The sequence below is a fragment of the Halichoeres trimaculatus genome, unplaced genomic scaffold, assembly GCF_033239565.1.
Source record: "Halichoeres trimaculatus isolate MK-OKI-2021-1 unplaced genomic scaffold, fHalTri1.1 fHalTri1_scaffold_18, whole genome shotgun sequence".
In the NCBI taxonomy this organism is placed as follows: Eukaryota; Metazoa; Chordata; class Actinopteri; order Labriformes; family Labridae; genus Halichoeres; species Halichoeres trimaculatus.
Window position 1 is genome coordinate 10,984,336 of NW_027437196.1, and position 20,042 is coordinate 11,004,377.

Below are 20,042 nucleotides of genomic sequence, written 5' to 3' on the forward strand. Positions count from 1 at the left end.
TGCAAGCCTTAATGGGCCTTTCCCAAACTCCGGCGTGACATCGTTCTCCAAACATGGCCAAGAAGAAAGTTCCATTAGCAATATTAATACAAGCTTAGTTGATCATTTTCATTCAATTAACTTCTTTCAATTAAATAGATAGCTGGACAATGGAGGTGATAAAAGATGGGGAGGGACGGCTGATGACACGAACCAAACATTAGCGTGTTAGGGGTCAGTGGCGTTAAACCGACTGTAAATCCCACCGTTCAATTTGGAAAATGCATTTCCCCTTCTCCCCACTTCTTTAATGGGTCGTTTTAGCTGACAAGAGGCCTTTGAGCTGATCTTTTATGAAAACACCCGACGTGCTCTTCACGTTTTTGCCACCTTTCACACAACTCCAGTGTTTCTTAATTAGTGTTTCCTGAGCTGAGAGAAAAGAAAAGAAAGGGAAGGGTGATGAGAAAAATAGCCGAGGAGAATTACTTTAATGCTGTTTGCTGCCTCATTCCCTCTCTGTAAATAAGCAATGGATGACCTCCATGGCAGCACTCCACCTTGTCTCTGCCTGCTCAGGCATACAAGCTTGATTTCCACTAGCACACAGGAGCAGAAGGACACTCTGCATCAGCGAACAGAGGTTATATGAGAATTTTATTATTACTTTCTGTTTAATTAAAGCAACTTTCCAGGATTTTTTCTGCTCCAAGAATGGTGTGTTTTAGTTTTCATGTTTTTGTCTACACAGGTCTAATGTTGTATTACCTCTGCCAAGGAGGTTATGTTTTTAGGAGAGTTTGTCTGTTTGTGAACAACATAACTCAAAAAGTAACAAACAGATCTTGATGAAATTTTCAGGAAATGTTTAAAATGGGATAGGGAACAAGTGATTAAATTCTGGAGGTGATCCCGATCACCGTCTGGATCCAAGATTCTTTTTAAAAGGTTCTTTATAATTGTAAGATAGGGCCGTTTTCACCACATGTGTATATAACTCCACAATAAATGGTCGGATTACTTTGCAAAACAATACAAGACAAGGTCACCATAATTTCTGACAGATGTAAAAGTACGATCCAGATCCTGGCAATATCATGGATACTAAGATCCAGAATATGAAACATGAACTGGGTCAAGGGATGGATACCTATCACATTGGAAACAATACGGTACTGATGCCCGGTACCTAGCAATCAGTACCGGTACTCAACAGTACTAATATTCGGTACCTTTTTTTGTTTATGTGGTAAAAAGTATCATTTTGTTTAATAATAAAGTATGCATTTTTTCAATTTAACATATTTATTCTTCATTATATAACCTCGCAATGCTGTTTTCATGTTCAGTATGAAAAATTGCCTACCCTTCCACTCCCTCACAGTCACAAAGATGCATTTAGGTACCTAAACATGGTACCTTTTGATTTTACGTGAATCGGTACCTGGTACTTTTGACAGAAATTCCGTCTGTGCCTATAAAAGTACCTGATTCTATACCCATCCCTAACTGGGTCATCATAATTTTCAACACTGTCAGGTAACAAATTATTGTACAAACCTGAAAGTAACACCCAATTGTAGCAGACAGTCTACTGAAAGGGAGTATAACATTAAAGTAGGACTAAGGTGTTGCGTGACAATCACAATATGCTTGGTGGAGGCCTGCGCTCTCTGAGTGCTTTTCTAGTGACTTTCTAGTAATTATTACAAACTCTTTTTTTACAGATTATCTTCAATTTAATATGTGTATGAGACACTTGTGTAAATATATCAAAGTTATGGCTATACCTTGGATGGTGCAAGTTTTTTGAGTTGTAAAGTTGCTTTGGTTTGGTGTTGACTTTTTTCATTTCCTTTGTAATTGAGAAAGTAGGACTTTTTAAATCCAGGTTTGATGCTAATAAATTCTAAAATGCTGCTTTTAATATCATACAAAGTGAAAAAATGCAATTTGGGACACTCTTGCCTAAAGTGTATTTACAAAGTTCATAAAGTCTGCAAACATCTTCAATATAAAAGTGAAAATGCTATGTGAAAATACCTCCTACTTTATTTCCCAAGCTCTGTTCAAAAACAGTAAGTAGATAGAAGACACTAAAGCAGAGAGAGAATCAGACATTTGAGATACTAGAGATACACTGATTTGATATAGGTATCTGGTTTCAGTCCAATACAGACTCAAAAAGCTGGATTGATATCTGTGGCAAAGGACTGATTCATCAGGCTCATCTATTTAACTCAAGCTTGACGTTTCCTCAACAACCATCTCTGTCTCATCCTCATCAAGATTGTAAAATTGATGGATCAGATCAATAAAGCCAATGCATCAGTATTGGTATCAGTATACGGACTTTGGTTTGTTTGGTGGGTGCATCCCAAGATGAAATATGACTTTTTATTTTAGTGTCGTCTGATTACTTGCCACGCTCTTAATCTCACCTTGAAGAGCTGAACCCAGCGTTTCTGCTCAGCCTGGATGCGCTGCTGAACCTCCGTGTTCGTCTTCACGCCCACGCTGCGGAAAGCGGCCATGTACTCCTCCCTGTGCTCTGTTTTAGTCTCCGGGTAGGCCAGCTTGATGATTCCCAGGCACGCGTCCCTCAGACAGCGGGACAGAGTCACCAGCTCTGAGAGCGTAAAGGGCATCATGGAGGACTGTGTCTGACCTGTTGGGAGCAGATTCAGTAACTTTAACAGATATTGATTTTTACATTTACATGGTGGCAAGATACTGCATGACCGCTGAAAACAGCAGGTAATGGAATATATATTATTCTGAGGAAGATTTGAGACTTTTGAGGTTAGCCATTGTTGTCTTAAGGCGGGTACACACTACAGGATAATTGGGATGATTTTGCCCCAATCTGCTCCTTTCAATCAAAGCCGGCAAAGGCCCCATTGTCCGATGTTTGAAAATGACACCATGTGTGATTTTCCTGTTGCGGGGTGTGTTAAGAGTAATTTTTTTCTGGTCAGAGCCACTTTAAAGACTTCTGTTTCAGAGAATGTAGATAATGAACATGTTTAACATTTGTGACTAAGAATCCTGTAAGGTGTGGGGCGCCAACAGGAGCCGAGCAAGTACAGCGTGTAATGTCAGAGCTAAGCCAATCAGATGTAAGCTGACTCAGGCCCTGTTTACACAACAACCTTTTATCCGAAAACGCAAAAATGCAATGGAAAAAATCCCATTTACATGGAAATGAAGAGGGACTGAAAACGCTGTAGTAAGCATACAATACCTGTAGGTGGCGCTATAACTGTCAAGAAGCCGCTTTTGGGAGATCTCTACTGAAGCAGAGTTGAGATGATCATTAAGCACAACATGGTAGTCCGCAACAACCGTAACAACAGTACTGTTGTATGGGCTCATTTCCACTGAAAACACCAGCTTACTGTTCACACAGCAACGGTGTCGGCAGCGTTTTGGAAAAATCCCACTCTGGAGGCTGTTTTCAAAAGTTTGCGTTTCAGGTCAGCTAAAACGCTGTTTCCTGGTAAACGCACGGCCAAAATGCAACAAAAGTTTTGTGTTTCACCATAAAACTGTTGTCGTGTAAACGGCCAGTCAGCTGACTGACCGAAGAAGAAGTAAGAAATATATCTGTGATACTTGTGATGGAATATTGAGCAAGAAGAAGCAGATGCTGTAGAATCGATAAGTGTGTAGTGTCCTCCTACGTACACACCACACCATAAGATCAGAAGGGAGAGATCTTATGAGATCTTATTTTTGTTATCGTCAAGTGTGTGCTCTCTAAACGTGTGAAGGTTTAAAGAATCCTGTAATGTGTGCCAGCCTTACTTTCTTAAAAACAGCTTATTTCAAAGCCTGAACATTACCATGCAATGCTTTCCAATAAAGGGCATGTAGCATGAAAATTTGAGGGTGCATAATGAGATTTAGATTTACCTTCCATCTCATGGCCAAAGAACTCGCTGTCATGCACTGAGATAAGGGAGTGGCTGAAGAGGGAGCTGAAGAGATAGAAGAGGGGAATGATGCGGTTGGAGTCCTCAAACGACATGGGAGACCCTCGAGAGATCAGCTGTAGCAGCGGCACCATTGAGCTGTGGGGAGGGAGGGAAGAAGCGAGAGTGTGAGGAAAAAAAACACACACAAACATAAACACAATATGACTGCACATGATCAGATCAGGATGAACTCACCCAGTGATCATCTTCGTTGTCATAGATGTTATAAGATGCCAGAGATGCCGCAGGAAACGTGCGTTGAAAGCTAAGCTGTACAAGAGTCTGCAGAGAAGAAAGGAGACGAGGTTGGATTCGGACATTGATTTTAATTTGTCTCTCAAAGACAAGATGATACAAGTTAAAGGACGATGACTCAATCAGAGCGAACACAGTAAAAGGACTTTGCGTCAATCTGTCTGCTATGCTGGGATTGTTAACACTGCCTTGTTAACCAGAGGACACAAGAAAAACACAGCAATCCGACATTTCCTTCATAGGATTTTCTTGGCCTTTTCTCTCTCCTTTTATACCTCGTGAGGGCTGAGAAGAGATTAAACGAGCCATTAAGCTTTATTTAGGCGAGGCACCTTCCATTAGTAAACTAGTTGCTGGCGATGGTACCCGGCTCCAGTCGTAAACAGCCCTCTGGCTTCCTGCTGGAGCCCCATTTAACTTAATGGCCAGGGGCGCAGGACAATGGAGGGCGGAGGAGGAGGGGAAGCCTGGTCCTCGCTGTGACCCCGTGGTGCCAGCATGCTTCCACACTCATAGTGGATTAACGCAGAGGAGGGCCTGCATACCGCGCTGAAGTCGCTGTGCTGTGGCACCGAGGTGTGAAGCAGCTCTTTGTTGAGGTGTGTGTCCTGAAATTGCACGGCTTTTCACGCAGAGGGTGAGTACAGGTGACAATAATGTGTTAAGTAAGCTGAAAGGTAAAATAAAGTGGCCCTGCATAGAATAGGCTCTTGTTTAAGAGTGACATTGCTGACACCTATAAGGATGCTTGCTTTTAATAGAGGAGCGTCTTGTATGCTTAGCGGAGACGAGGAGTAAAGGTCGGTGAAGAAAGAAAAGCTTTAAAAAAAAACAAAAAACAGGGAAATCCTCTAAATATTCTCAATGTCAACGCTCAAATTCTCATCAACGGAAAACCGCTCGGAAGTCCCAAAATGGAAATGAGAGTCAGGAGCGGGGTGTCAGACAGCCCTCAGTGTGGCTTGAAAAATGGTTTACCAAGCACCCGCACCATCTGTCAGGACTACAAGGCTCAGGAGAGAAGCAAGTCGTCGAGCGCCGGGCTCATAACAAGTGATGTGGGTGTTTGATTGAAATGGGAAACAAAGCACTAAATGCCAGCTGACACGCTGATTTACGGCCCGAGAGAACCCAAACCCCCATTTCAATCATGGAATGAACCGCTAATAAACAAAGTCAAGACATCAAAAGGGGTTACGTGTGCGTGCGTGAGTGTGTGTGTGTGAGAAGGAGCTTGATGAATAACGCCCGGATCATTTCATTTTGCGGTAATGAAAAAAATCTCTGTTCAGCAGAAAAAAAAAAGCAGCATCCACCGGGTTGAATTTGAAGCTGTAAAACCGAAACCGGCGTGTTTTGATTTTGCAGATTATGGTGTTGTGCATCGTTGTCCCATGAAAACACAAGAATCACAGCAATCACTGAAAAGTAAATAAGAGTGAAGCTCATCAGAGGCCGCCCTGTTAGCAACAGAGTGCTACATTTAGCAGAGTCAAACAATTAAAGTGAAATTACACCAAATATCCGATTCAAAACAATTAAAGGGAGATTACACCATACTCACTAGAGCAAACTGAAGATTAGCAAACGTATCAGACATCCATTTCCACTGTGAAGCTTTTGGATTCAACAAAAATCATTCCACGACACATTTTATATATTTATTAAAAGGCAGTGTGCCGGGTGCTCGGACAACTGGCCAGCCTCGCGCTTTTTTTAAGCCGTACCAGCAGTAAATCAAGGCAGGGATGCAATTTGCTCCCCTTAGCCTCTTGTAAAGCTATCCCGTCCACTCCTGCAGTGATTAATCTTTCTCAGTGAGCTAATTATTTTGTACAGATATCCAATAATGATGGAAGACGAGGGGGAGGATTTATGGTAAAAGCAAGGAGATGGAGGAAGCTGTAAAAAAATTAAGGTGGAGAAGGAAATCTTCTGTTTTAGAAGGGAAACTGCAGAATGACTTGTTGACCACACTGCTGCCTGAAAAGTGTGTTTTCATCCTTTTATGCTCATTTTTCTAAAAGTCGGGGCCTCCAACGTGATAATAAATCAGTATCAACAAGACATGCTTTTATATTCATAAAAGCTCAACATTTAAATCAACCGGCTCCACCATAATTAACTAGAACAGGCTGACCATCCACAGAACTCTGTTCAGATCACCTCCCGTCAGTCAAAGCACCATCACCCCCCTCGCGCACACACACACACACACACACACACACACACACACACACACACACACACACACACACACACACACACACACACACACACACACACACACACACACACACACACACACACACACACACACACACACACACACACACACACACCTCTGACATCCTGGCCCTAATGTAATCAACCTGAGAAGGGGTAATTGCCCTCATCCAGCGCTGACAGTTTCCCTGACATCCCCGCTTCCTTTGCCGGTTGTAAATGCCAGTGGGTGAGGATTGCTGATAACCGCCCGCCTCACTACGCCGTTATTTACATTATTGCTTACAACGCGGAAACACATAAAGACACAGTTTTCCCCTCAATCAGGCCGATGTGTAAACAAGCACTCTGGACGCAGTGATGCTCTCGACAAGACGAGTAAAATGTTATGATATGAAATAAAACTGAACTGCTCTGTTTTGAAGACGAAAACCCTCACTCAGTGTCGGTAATTACGGAGGGAGAAAAAACTTCAACCTCTGTTAAATTACAAGTTAATATCTAGCACATTTATGTTTTTCATACCTGACTTTTGGCACCATAAGGCGGTGCTGCACCATGAGCGTGTGACAGATGGATGCCATCATAGTAAAAACCTCCTCGCTGGCCGAGTCCCTCCACACCAGGTTGAGCAGCGCGTTGGTCTGATGCTTGGTGTCGAGCTTGTGGACACACTCCTCTGTGATCAGCTGGACGGAGATCCTGCTGTCGTCCTGAAGAGGGAAAATTTACAGGGTTTGCAGCACACGAGGAAAATGTGGAGTTTAGCTCATACTTCAGTACTTGAAGAAAACTGTTGAAATTATAGCATAACAAACGATCCCAGATGTGTTGATCTGTAATGCCTTTGTGTTTGAATAAGTGATCAAAACCATTTTTTTCTCTCAGGGATATTTTTGTTGATTTTTTTGACAAATGTACTCATAAAGAAAACGCACAGAATTAACTTCATTCTGAAACAACATTCATCAGTGAATGACCCAACAGTCCTAATGTCCAGTTGGGAGCTCCATGATGCATTTATCTCATAGATCAGTCCACAATCAAGTGCTGGAAGGCAAGATATCTACTATAATTAGGGCCACAATAACAAACAATACTTACAATAGTATTAAACAGTACAGGTGGGCAAAAAAAACAAAAATCAATATATTGGGACTTTTTGTTTGACAATATCAAAATCGGGATAATTCGTCAAAAATTGATTTTTCTTTTTTTTTTCATATTAAAATTCTTCATTTCAGTCTTTGTTTATAAACTGGATTGGAAAAAGGTTACCACTTTTCTCCAGTAAAGGGTGAAATGTTTCTCTCTGACTCACATCATGTGCATTTTATGGGAAAATATGGCTCTTGATGTAGTCTGTAGACATTATCATCATCATCATTTAATTTTTTCCCTTGGTCTAGTGTTAAAAAACAAAGTAAATATCGCAAAAGTCGTAAACATCTAAGCATCTCAATTCAAATCATAGTCGAATCACAAGAATAACATATCGTCCTGGCGTTATTAAACAGGCAAATGTACCTAAAGTTGAGAGACAGTGGTAGCCATGATGCTACTAAAGAGGAGTGAGACTGTTCAATTCTATGTCTGAAACTTATGAGGAAATAAATGATTCATGTAGCATTTTCCAACATTTTCATTAAACTGTAAAAAAAAAAAAATTTTAATAGAAAGGTTTCTTTCTCACCTGTTAAGTATTTAGACAATGCTTTGACAGTTTATAGTTTACACTAGCATGAAAAGAAGTTCCCTCTGTTGCACAAGGTAAGCAATTTAGCGTCTTAGTTCTTATGCAGAAATAATTGGCGAAACAAGCACTTTTGTGCTTCAGCTGAAACGTGTGCCAGTAGCTGGCTATAATTATGGACAGCGCAAGTGTGGTTGCCTGAGAGGACCTGTCTTTGCATCCACAAAGCTGCATCGTGGTTGAAATCTGATTTGCACAAAAATTGTTTGTGCTGCATTTAGAATTGAAAAAATCCCCAAACAAGCTTGTTTTTGAGTTTAGCATTATTAAATTGGAAGACTAATTTTTTTTTCTAGGTTTGTATTTACCCACATCTGATGCTGTGATGTTGATCAGCTGCAGGCTTGTAGCCAAACCTCTCTAAGATGCTCTTCATTTCTCTGCAAACAGTTTGCCTGACAAAGGTCTTGTACAGCTAAGTTATTAATAAAAAAAAACATTTTTGCAAGTTGAACGGTGTGTGGAATTTCTACAGATGTCATTCTTCTCACTCCTCTCCTATGCACTTGTGCCATAAATTAGATGTGTGCAGAGTCCTCCTTTCTCTTGACTAATCCATTTTTGAAATTTTGTGGCCTTCGAAGAAAGAAAAGCTCTGCTCAACGTTTTTTACATCATACTGAGTCTACCATTCATGTTTCAACAGTGCATGTATCCACTGTTTATATTGCAATCTCTAGGAGTCATGTTTTCTAGAAAATATACTGTATAGAACCAATTATTTTAGTTGTAGTTGCAGACTATTGCTGCCTCAGCACATGTTTTTTTTCATCTGAATCAAACTTCTGTGTATCGTACCTGCATTGGTGGCGGATGGATACCAGCGCTGTCTTCATCCTCTGAGTCACTGTTCACTTCAGGCCTGTTGCTGCTCTCTGACACAGGCAGCAATGGCAGCAGCGTCTGCAGAGCTCGAAGGTACAGCAGGAGACCCTCCTCTGATAGTGAGCCTGTAGAGACACAACAATCATCAAGTTAACGTGCACAACGTCATATCTTGGTCTCAGTTAATCTGAGAGTTGCTGCATCAGATCACTCCACTAACCTAAGCAGTTCTCTCCTGCAGAGAGGACAAAGTACAACACCCACGGCGCCTGGCTCTGTGGCGAAGACGAGGAGCAGATGGTGGCCTGGAGGGAGCTCAGGAAGGCCTCAAATGGGAACAGGAGACGGACGTCGGAAAGCGCCGGGATAAAGAAGTGAAAGATCTGCTCTGTGAACGGTGCCGAAATAAACTCCTCAGTGAAGGCTGCAAATACAAACTGCCTGAAAGACAAAAAAAGACGTGACACAAGTGAAAAACAATCCAAACAATTTAAGTTCGAACAGAAATTAGCTAAAGGTTTGGCTTGTTGTAACTTCACTTTGCTCATTCTGATCCAATATTGTGTCTCCAAACAGAGCTGCTTTGTGTGGTCCAGTCACACACATCTGGTGGGCCGAGTGAGATAATTAGCTGTTGGAGTCAGTGTGTACACAAGTTTCTCTCACTCCCGCCTTGCTTTTCTTCAAAGAAGAAAAGGAGTTCCCCGTCGTTTGTTATCAAGAATGTCTGAAACTGAAGGCAAACAGGCTGATTTGCTGCACTCCAGCGAGCAAGTCCCAGGGTCTTTTATGGCTCGTTGTAAATTGGTGTTCAAAGCAATTACTGCTTTGCCATCGACTACAGGGGACAAAAACCTGCTGTAGTTTGTCTGATCAGTGCAAGAATACAAAGAAGAGCTTATTTTTCTTACTCCTAATCCTAAATTTGAATTGTTAGAATTATATCTTTAATGATATGACTTATTTTTGCATCCAGAAATCTCCTGTCTTCAGTTATTTAGGTTTTACTCGTTGTGTCCGTCTCATGCTGTACCTTGCGCCCGTTGTGCAGGAGGAGTAGGTAAAGTGCAGAGGTTTGAGAATGTGCTCCAACAGTGTGCTTGCTAGAGGGACAGAGGGAGCATCGCTGTAGTCCAGACTGGAAGGAAGTCTGTGATTCACTAAAATATATAGCGACCTGTAGTATCCTAAAGGAAAGACACATTGAGAGGTTAAGATTCTTAATACATCATTACTCACACTTCCAATTGTGTGACAAACAAGCTTTAAAAAGGTTGTGACTGCTGTGATCTTACCTTTCTGTACCATATAGTGCAAAATCTGCTCGAGTATTGAAGCTACATAGTTAGTATCTGGATTAATGGGAAGATAAGTCTTCTCTGAAGAAAAGATTTCTAGCATCCGCATGGGGACGGCCACATTTAAACCATCATCTTTGCAGTTCTGCAGCAGTCTGTTAGGACAAAATTAGAGACTTTAATCAGATGATTATAACAGATATAAAAATGATTCTGCTGTTATTTTTTAAGTACTATACCTGCAGCAGAAGCCTAAGATCCTCTTGATCTGAAACATACATGTATCTCTCTTTTGGCCCACAAGCAGCTTCACAAACTGGCTGTTGAGTTTCACCAGGTTCTGGCACAACCATATCTTTACAAACAGACAACACAGAGACACAACATAATAACTATATAGCAAAGACAGAAGGAAAACAATAGCAAACATCAAAGATATGTATATTATTCCTACCAATCTATGTGCATCCACACTCTGTCTGTAGAAAAATATGAGCCGTCTTGATAGAAGGCTGAGACCAGGACCATCCAAAGAATGCTGTGCTCCCCCTGACAGAGTTTGGCTGACACACTCGTCGAATCTGGCTCTCTGGATGGCATACTGGAAGAAAGAGGTCAAAGGTCACATATCCAAAACACTTCTCATCTACAGTTTCGTGTATTTAAAGAAGCTGTTCAGCATCAAGAAGTGCAAAATCTTCATGATAATGAAACATGTCAAAGTCTATCTGCATTTTTTTTAATCCAACAATAATGTCACTCATACTTTACATGGTTTGCTGTCTAGGTCAAAAGACGACTATGTGACAACTAAAATGCCCCCATCTTTGAAATTGGCCATTGACAGCAAAACAAACAAAAAATAGAATACAAAAGCAACAGATGAAGTTATTCTCCAACAGACTTGTTCTGATTTTCCCTTTAACACCTTTATTACAAAAAAGAATGTTTTGTGCACTCAAACAGGTCCGAATCAGATTTCTGCTAAGGGTAAATCTCATTCCTTGATTTATTTCATTTATTCTAAAAGTTACTGTTTGCACTCATCAACAACAAGCTTAATATGCAGCTTACACTTCTGATGCCAATATTTTCAAGGTAAATCCATGAAATATGAATCAAAAAGTGTACCTGTCGTTTCAAGTCCAGGTAGCCACGAATATAGGACTGGATGATAATGGCGTTCTTCAGTCGCTTTCTTTCATCCTGAGCCAGAAACGGGAGAGTTTATTGTCATCACATAAGAAATATCAACAGTTTCATCACACGGTTTAGAGACGTGCAAGTCCTTAGATACTTGCTTGTAAATAAAGAAAACAGTACCTCTCTTTTTCGTCTTTCTTCTTGAGTGCGGTGCAGCAAAGAGGCTTTCTCCTCCTAACAGACACACATGACAGTTACACACAGTTTTCTTTGTCAGTACAATTTCAGGTCATTAAACTCATACCATCATTTTGTTTCTGTGGCTATGGAAAGTGTCACCATCTGCAGTAATTCCCTCTTACCTTTTTACTTGCTCCTCCAAGTGAAACCTTGGGTCTTGTCTTGAAATCTCCCTCAAAGCTAAACATTATTAGATCTTTCCCATGGACTGATTCAGAAGATGTCACAGGTTTCTGGGAGAGAAAACGAAAGGGAGAGCATTTCTAAGTCGTGATCTGATGCCTCATGATGGATCAAATGTTGACACGAGTGACGAAATGAAACTAAAATAACAAGAGTACTCGTGACTTGGCTCTAACGTACTAACCAGTAGCTAGATATCCTTTACCGTAAGACGCTTACAGGCTATTACACCAAATAAAACAATTATGAACGACTTCCAAACGGCGTGACAGGAGGTGAACTTCAGCTAAATATCCGGCTGCCAGCTTCTGTTTGGCTTTAACAATAGTTAGCTAACCGGTTACCTTCTGCTAGCTAATGACTCAGCAGCTGTCAGGCTGTAAACAATGCTGTTCACGTTTCATTCCATCTAAGGAGAAACACACACATGAAATAACCATAAACTCTTCTATGACATGTTGAAGTACTGATTTATGTGTAGGACTGATATGATTTCGTTGACGTTAGCACTGCAGCTGGCTAGCAGAGCAGCTAACCTCTTAGATAGGCTAACTTCACGGGGGTTGGTTGTCTTTCTAAACGGATGTCACTTTTCTAACTGCTCACATTACAGGACGCTTATCCGAGAATTAGAATGGTTTACCTTTGACGTTTGAATAAAGGAGTGAAAAGACACAATAACTCGTGGAAGGCAGTTAAGGTTAATCCAAACGTCAAGTCCTCTTTTCCTTCTCTTTCTAGAAATCAACACAACACAGGGAACAGCAAACTTAACTGCATCCGGTTTCTGGGACATCTGACAGCTGATTGGATAGATTTGTTGTCGATCTTTTCAGGGAGGCTTAAAACCCGCCCTTCAACCAGATCTGTGAAGAAGGTTCTGTGACGTGTGTGTGCATGCTGTTTACATCTGCTGTACATACATAACAGAAAACACAGGAACTCTATCATCACGTCTTAGTTGACTTCACTATATTTGTGTACAGTATGCATTGACATTAATGCTAACAAGAGAAATATAAAAATAATGATAACATTTCTAACAATACAAGATATCATAATGCTCAGAATGGATCTCCCTTGAGTTGTAATATGCACAATAAAAAAACAACTAATTGAATATATAAATAAATAATGAACTATTTCTCCAACTTTGGGCTTTTCAAGTCAGTTTATCACCTAATCCTTACAAAATAAATTCCCCCACCCCTTCTCTGAGGATCTTAACACCACTCAACTATAGGTATTTAGTTTAACTTATAAAGCCACCATTCACGTACTATAATGCATTCAGAATCCTTTTCTCTGTTTTAACAATTTTGAAGAGCAAAATATTCAAAGCCTGCTTAAAATAGTGTCGAAAAGCTCACACATATCTAAAAACAATCTAGATTTAATCTGTTTAATTGATTTATTAACAGATTCTTATGGAGGCCTTAAAGTGCCCAAGATGGAAAAGGGATCTTTTGTTCTAAATGCCTGCTTAACTCTTTAGTGGGAAATTATTGAAATGATTTGAAATTCTAAATTTGAACCTCAGACTGCTATTGGAGGTCATAACATGACTTAATTGGTGTTTTTCTTCTCTTCATTTTTTATTATTATTATTGTGTGCAGAAAAATAACAAAAACTGTTCCTTCTATAAATCCAGTCATTCACACACAAAACAACAGCCACCTGATACAAAAAGAAGGAGAGTAAGATAAAGAGTTTTAAAATCAAACGTGATGTTAAAGCTCCAATGTGACTAACTGTTAATTTTATCTTATATAGTAAAGAAATCTGAGTATTTGTGGATAGGTTTATCTTCCTGGTGTACCCCAGGGCTTACAACTAGTGCACAGTGGCTTCTATGGCTCACACACAGGTAAATTAAATAGTACCTTTTCGTGATAAAATACAGAAATTGTGCAAGGTTGAGCTTCTGACTGTACTGCACATACCTGTAAAAGGCTTGTTAGAGCTCGAAATGTAACAGCAACCAAAAATGTAATACAAAAATGTAATAACTGATCAGTAATGTAACAAAAGTGCTGAGCCCAAATGTAGAAAAAAAGATGTCATAAAATCCAAAATGTAAAAACTGACCCAAAATGTAACAAGTTATTACTTTTGGGGTCAGTTATAACATTTTGAGTTCTATAACATGGGGCTGTTTGACTTCATATGTCACAATTATGTTGTAAAGCTGTAGCTGCACCTCTTCTGTTGAACTCTTTCTTTCTTTCTTTCTTTCTTTCTTTCTTTCTTTCTTTCTTTCTTTCTTTCTTTCTTTAAATAATGGGAGTACCCTGGTTTTTAATGATTTCTTTGATCCTCTTTGTATTTTCTATTTGCTGTGCATATAAAATGTATGTGTACAAAATGTAAAAATGAAATTTAAAATCATGATCAGGTAACTGTGCTAAATCAGTTTACAATACATTTTAAGTATGATAGATTATTACCTACAGTTCTGTGTTTAAATAACCAGTCACCCTTGGACCTCAGACAAAGTGATTCTTCGTCTGATAGGGAAACGACTATCTTCCTAATGTTTTTGCTTTTTTTTTTTTTTTTTTTTTTTTTTTTTTTACATGACTGAGTAATTGTATGCTTTTTCCAAAAAATAATTTAACATTAGTCCAGTATTTATTTTTATAAAATCTAAAATAGTGTAGGCTAATAAAGGGGACAAATCAGTCTAGTGGCATTTGATGGCATTCCTAATGACTTCGGTCGTGACAATTTGAATCCATGGATGTTCAAAGAAATGCAACCCTACACATGTTAAAAAATGTAAAGGCAAATACATTATATTCTTAAGAGAATATCGGTTTGTTATATTTTGGTTTGGCTTTTATATTTTCGAGAGATTATTTACTTATATTTTGTATTTGCAAATGATTATGATCACAAATAGCAATATTGTTCGTTTGTATTTATTTTTTTCTATGATTTATTTTCTTATTATTTTACAATATAATCTGTCTAGACAGTCAGGTAAGAGCAGAGCACGGTCGCCACTCATCAACAAATTGGTGACCTATAGGCCTATCATCATCAGACGTTTGATTGGCTAAACATATATGGGCTTTCAACGCACGTGCACGAGGATAAGACTAATGTTTCTATCGATACAGTCTGTCTGGGTCTATAGACTGATACTGTACTGTGAAGGTCACGCAGGTTTTACTCTCCGTTCTCTATCCTATCGATAACACGCCTGAGACAGATTTACCAGTTGTATGGGCTTTGAGATTCAAATGTTTTATCAAATGTTTTTTTTCCTTGATTACATCGGTTTTATTTATTTATTTATTTGTGTTTCAAAAAAATCTACAGACCTTAGAGGCAAATGGTTTTTTTGTGTGTGTGGTAATTTAGCAGTTATTAGGTGTGATATGAGAAAAATAATGTAGTTTTCAAACTACTTTAACACTTCTGACGGTCACTCCTTGTGCCAGTTCAAAGACACCTATTTATTGGATTTAAAGAGACAGTACAGGGCCCTGCAACCCTGCCTTTCCATCACGAACACATTTACCGAACGTAATTAATAAATAAGCTATCCCGATTTGTCACCATGATTTGTACTTTAGTTAATTGTGAAAGTAATTACAAATGAACAGCTTTCAGGGAAATACCAGGGTTTTTAGGGTCCGGTTCCATCTTGGGTTCCATATTAATTTTCTCTCCCCTGGATGTGATGAAGAGGAGCGATAAATCTGGATGATCGGTGAAGGCCAATACTAAATGGCTCCATATTTCACCGCTGCTTTAATAGAAATATTCATGTGGGGCCCTTAATGAAATTAAACCAGGGGCGAGGAAAGAGTCTGGCTGATGTAGGTTGGTGATAATCGGGCAGGAAGGAAGGAAGAAACTAGGGGCTAATTGCTGAGAGGATTGCAAAAAGGATTTGTTTGGGGTTCCAAGAGAAAATGATGATTTCGACCTTCAAAAACATTTTTTTTCCACTGCCAAACACATCGAAAAAAAAATTTCACGTTTGGTTGGCTAACATGTATGGTTGATATTGGGTTCAAAATTAAAAAAGAATTTCAGAAGTGGAGATTGGGAGACCTTTTCCACAATTGAATCATCGTAATCAATTCACAATGAAAAACATCTACAACTGTCTGTCCTGTCTTTCTTTTTCCCCCACGTCTCCGTGCAGGCCCGTGAACGTCCCACCCACATCAATCTCCCAGTTATCATCCTGTAATTGGTCATGATCATCAGGGTCCACAATTAAACGGCGATCCGTTACCTGGGAACTATCCGGTGACTTGTTGATTTCCCCCGAGCAAATAAACGTCCCCTGAGCGTGCTCAGCTGATGAATTGACAAAAACTAATCAGCTTTATTGGTAGACAGGTTAAGGGCAACTGGGTGTCAATAATTCTCATTTTGACCTCCTCTTCCATTAACTTTAAGTGGCTTATTAGACCGAAGTCACCCAGAGCCACGGGCCTATTAGCTCAATCTCTCCTCAGCACACTTTCGGCCTTTCAATTACCCCATTTCTGCTGCTCGCTGCGCACGAATTGGGCCTAAATGTGACCCATTTTGACAGCTATGTGAAGCTTTTCTTGGAATCCAAAAATCAAATTGCTTGTCTCCTCGAATTTTTCTGCTCTTGTGAGAAAAAAAATCCAAACATATTTTCAGCCCTACAGTTCTACCAAACAATGTTTTTTTTTCCGAGAGAGAAATATTCTATAATTTGTAAAAATTCGAAGAAACTTGCCGAGATAAAACTCGTGTTGGTGATAGCAAAACAGCAGAAACACTGAGAGTGTAAACGTAATCAGTTTGGGTGATATATGTCCATTTTAACAGGTCAGTGCGCGTCTGTCACCCTCAGCTCTGCTGAGCGACAGAAGGAGGGCTTTTACTGAAATTTCCCTGTTGGCCTCTCAGGGTGCTCCGGCTCAAGATGTTCACTTCAGAGCGTCATTTTAGTATTTTATTTACTTGCAAAAACGACGCCCTTGGTGCGACTGCTATCTAATTCAGACAAGTTAAGATGACCTGACACATCACCTTACATTTAAGGATTGAAAATTCGGGTTTATATCAGTTAATAAACACATCCAGGCAGCAAGAAATGTTGAATATTTCCTTATTCATTTTGACTTCCACAAGGATTTCAAGAAATTAAAAAAAAATCTTATTCATTGTACCTTTCAGAGTAATTTTTTAAATCCGATAATATGAATATAAAAGGTAAAAGAATCCCTTCTCTTCAAGGTGACCTTGATTGTGTTGGTGATGCATACGCAAGTGCGCAAAATTACGCAGCACGAGGAGCACACCTACTTCCATAATCATAAACGAATGAAGTCAGCGTTAGTCACCTCTGAAACCTTTCCCCCACACACCAACTGGAAATTAATTAGGCGCACGTTCAGGCAGATGAATACGTTCATATTTGTTGAATTTGAAATAGGGGTTTCTATCGAAAAAAATTACGCTCTGAAAAGTATTTTTATAAAAGTAATAATAAAGAGCATACATACTGCTGGACCCTGATGAGAGTTGAAAGGCGTTGTTGGCTCTGTCGCGTGGGCCCGCCCCCTTCCAGCCGGCTGCACCAATCGCCGTCATCTGTCAGGGATTAAGTGTCACACTCAGCTCTTCTCTCACACTCCAGAGTGCTTCAGAACTTCCGAGAGGTAGAAAAAACTGCGCTGACTTCTCCTTTCTTTACAGCAACAGAGGCGACAAGAACGCGCGCACCGGGTGGCCCAAATGGAGAAGTCCAAAAACTTTCGCATTGACGCGCTGTTAGCTGTCGATACCCCCAAAGTGCAGACCTCTCCGCTCGCGCTGGTCACTTCACTGTCCTCCTCCTCCTCTTCCTCCATCCCATCGTCTGGAAGCATGGCAGCAGAGCTGAGCACCAGCGCGGAGTCTTTACGCACAGAGACCCCCTCTCCTCCGAGGATTTCCACCTGCGGTTTGATTCCCAAACCGGGGTTCCTGAACAGTCCACACAGCATGGTTGGATTACACCCGCAGAGCACTGCAGGGATCCCGGCACAAGCTCTCTATGGACACCCCATGTACACCTACTCTGCTGCTGCACTCACAGGCCAACACCCTGCACTGTCCTACTCCTACCCACACGGCTCCCATCACCACCACAGCAGCGATCCAATCAAACTGACAGCCAGCACCTTCCAGCTGGACCACTGGCTGCGGGTCTCCACGGCTGGGATGATGCTGCCCAAAATGTCCGACTTTAACTGTAAGAAGCTGTTTCATTACGGAGTGTTCTGACATTTTATTTTCAAATTATCAAAATAATAGTAAAATATTACATAGCCGTTTTGTTCATAGCTTCAGAAACTGATCTAAAAGTGCTTTATGTGCGAGACTGCTAATAATTATTATTTAGTAATGCTTGTGTAAAATGATAATGCAATGATGCAGCTTTTTCAGGCTGCCTCACGTTTCGATTCAGAGGCGTAAAATTCTTAGTTTTTTAAAGAAATGGTCAGATTTATGCATATTCTTCTGAGTCCTAAGCATTTCTGAATAAAGAGGCTGTCACACAGTGATGGTTTTTCTGAGAGGAACTAAAATGGACAGATAATGGACAGTGGGAAAGTAGCGGAGGAGTGTGAAACCCACAGTCGACATGCTATTTGCTCACCAGATACTGCCTTCTTGTTTCTGCTCGTTTTAACAGATTTGTTCAAAATGGAGAGGCAAATAGTTACTCCGTGGAAATATTCATAAGTGGATGACCTTGATGCTTAAACTGAGAGCTTAGAAAATGTGTGCTGATTTTGAGAAGTTGGTTTTGGTTGATCTGTTATTTTTTCTTCAGAATAAGTGTTGCAAAAGGTATAAAAATATATTTAATGATTTATTTTATTTTTGCAGCTCAGGCGCAGTCCAACTTGCTTGGCAAGTGCAGACGACCAAGAACTGCATTCACGAGTCAGCAGCTGCTGGAGCTGGAGCATCAGTTCAAACTGAATAAGTACCTGTCACGACCCAAGCGCTTTGAAGTGGCCACGTCCCTCATGCTCACAGAAACCCAGGTAATAAATCAGAGCTCCTCTGTCTAAAAAAAATAAATACTGTTCTAATGAAGCAAACGAATTATTTTATTTTATTTTAATTTTTTTTTTTTTTGGATAAAAAAATATTCTGCCTGCTTCAGATATTTTCAAATCCTACTCCATAGGTTTCAATCCTCATTTAAACAACCTTATTGGCCCACCAATTGGCTATGAGAAAGTACCACATCTATTTTTTCTTTAACTGAAGAAATATTTTTGAAAAATATAAAAGTTACATTTAAAACTGCAATTTTAGGTTGATTTACAGTTGAGGTTAATTGCAAACTGAGGAGGTCAATATCAGGTGGTCTTGCAACCTTTACGCAACGATTACGCACATTTACGCACAGCTTCCCTCTGTCTTTGTACCTTCAAATGAAATAAACTAAGTTGCATTTCTCTTCGTAGGTTAAAATCTGGTTCCAGAACAGACGCATGAAGTGGAAGAGGAGTAAGAAGGCCAAAGAGCAGGCGGCCCAGGAGGCCGAGAAGAAGGGCAGCAAGAGCGGCCAGGAGAAATCTGACGGACACGAACAGTCGGACTATAACAGCAAGACAGACTCCAAAAACGGCAGAATAAGAGACTTCAGAGACAGTGACGATGATGAGGGCGATAATTTCTTGTATAATTCATCAGACTGCTCCTCGGACGACGAGAGGAATCACACCAGTGACATCAGTCCGCAGCCCTAATGATGAAGATGAAGATAAAGATGAAGGAGATCTTCATTTATATTAATGACTGTTGGTGGGATTCGCTATAAAAATGCAGTTGCATGTAATCCAACCTCAAATCATTATTATTATTTTTGTCATACAGAATAAAATTAAAGGTCAAAACAAAGCTATTCCAGTTAGAACAAGCAATAATCCAGAAGATTTAATTCATATCTCAGCTCTCGGCTTCAGATAAACTGTGAAACACTGCATGGTTTATAAAAACACTGTACACTAACTGAGCAATAGACGATCTTTACCTGCTATTACATTTAATTTGCAAGCATTAATATTCGATGTTATTCTACAGCCCATACAGAAGTAAACAGTCATATATTTCCTATCATTTTGGCCTTTTTTGTTCCTTATGGTGTACCGTTTAAATTG

General features: G+C 40.0%; 2 protein-coding genes across 2 annotated transcripts in view; one reads left to right on the forward strand and one right to left on the reverse strand.

Moving 5' to 3' along the window:
- Positions 1-12,669, reverse strand: part of ube3c (ubiquitin protein ligase E3C) — a 32,358-nt gene extending 19,689 nt beyond the window's left edge. Inside the window, exons 1-14 of the mRNA XM_074693690.1 lie at positions 12,523-12,669; positions 11,819-11,929; positions 11,637-11,690; positions 11,445-11,519; positions 10,768-10,914; positions 10,553-10,668; positions 10,311-10,468; positions 10,049-10,202; positions 9,236-9,456; positions 8,989-9,140; positions 6,963-7,150; positions 4,152-4,238; positions 3,895-4,052; positions 2,421-2,647 (exon numbers count right to left, since the gene is read on the reverse strand). Coding sequence (XP_074549791.1) covers positions 2,421-2,647; positions 3,895-4,052; positions 4,152-4,238; positions 6,963-7,150; positions 8,989-9,140; positions 9,236-9,456; positions 10,049-10,202; positions 10,311-10,468; positions 10,553-10,668; positions 10,768-10,914; positions 11,445-11,519; positions 11,637-11,690; positions 11,819-11,884 — 1,803 coding nt within the window. The 5' untranslated portion in view covers positions 11,885-11,929; positions 12,523-12,669. The remainder of the gene's footprint in view (positions 1-2,420; positions 2,648-3,894; positions 4,053-4,151; positions 4,239-6,962; positions 7,151-8,988; positions 9,141-9,235; positions 9,457-10,048; positions 10,203-10,310; positions 10,469-10,552; positions 10,669-10,767; positions 10,915-11,444; positions 11,520-11,636; positions 11,691-11,818; positions 11,930-12,522) is intronic.
- A 4,947-nt stretch (positions 12,670-17,616) lies between these two features.
- mnx1 (motor neuron and pancreas homeobox 1) lies at positions 17,617-19,631 on the forward strand. The gene is made up of 3 exons (XM_074693894.1): positions 17,617-18,115; positions 18,757-18,917; positions 19,347-19,631. The coding sequence occupies exons 1-3, from the start codon at positions 17,617-17,619 to the stop codon at positions 19,629-19,631; spliced, it is 945 nt and encodes a 314-aa protein (XP_074549995.1).
- Positions 19,632-20,042: the final 411 nt, after the last annotated feature.

Excerpts from the sequence above, each read along its gene's own strand:
- mnx1 (XM_074693894.1), top strand. The coding sequence starts at position 17,617 with ATGGAGAAGTCCAAAAACTTTCGCATTGACGCGCTGTTAGCTGTCGAT. Across the intron at positions 18,116-18,756 it reads CAAAATGTCCGACTTTAACT|CTCAGGCGCAGTCCAACTTG; the intron begins GTAAGAAGCTGT and ends TTATTTTTGCAG. Across the intron at positions 18,918-19,346 it reads TCATGCTCACAGAAACCCAG|GTTAAAATCTGGTTCCAGAA; the intron begins GTAATAAATCAG and ends TTCTCTTCGTAG.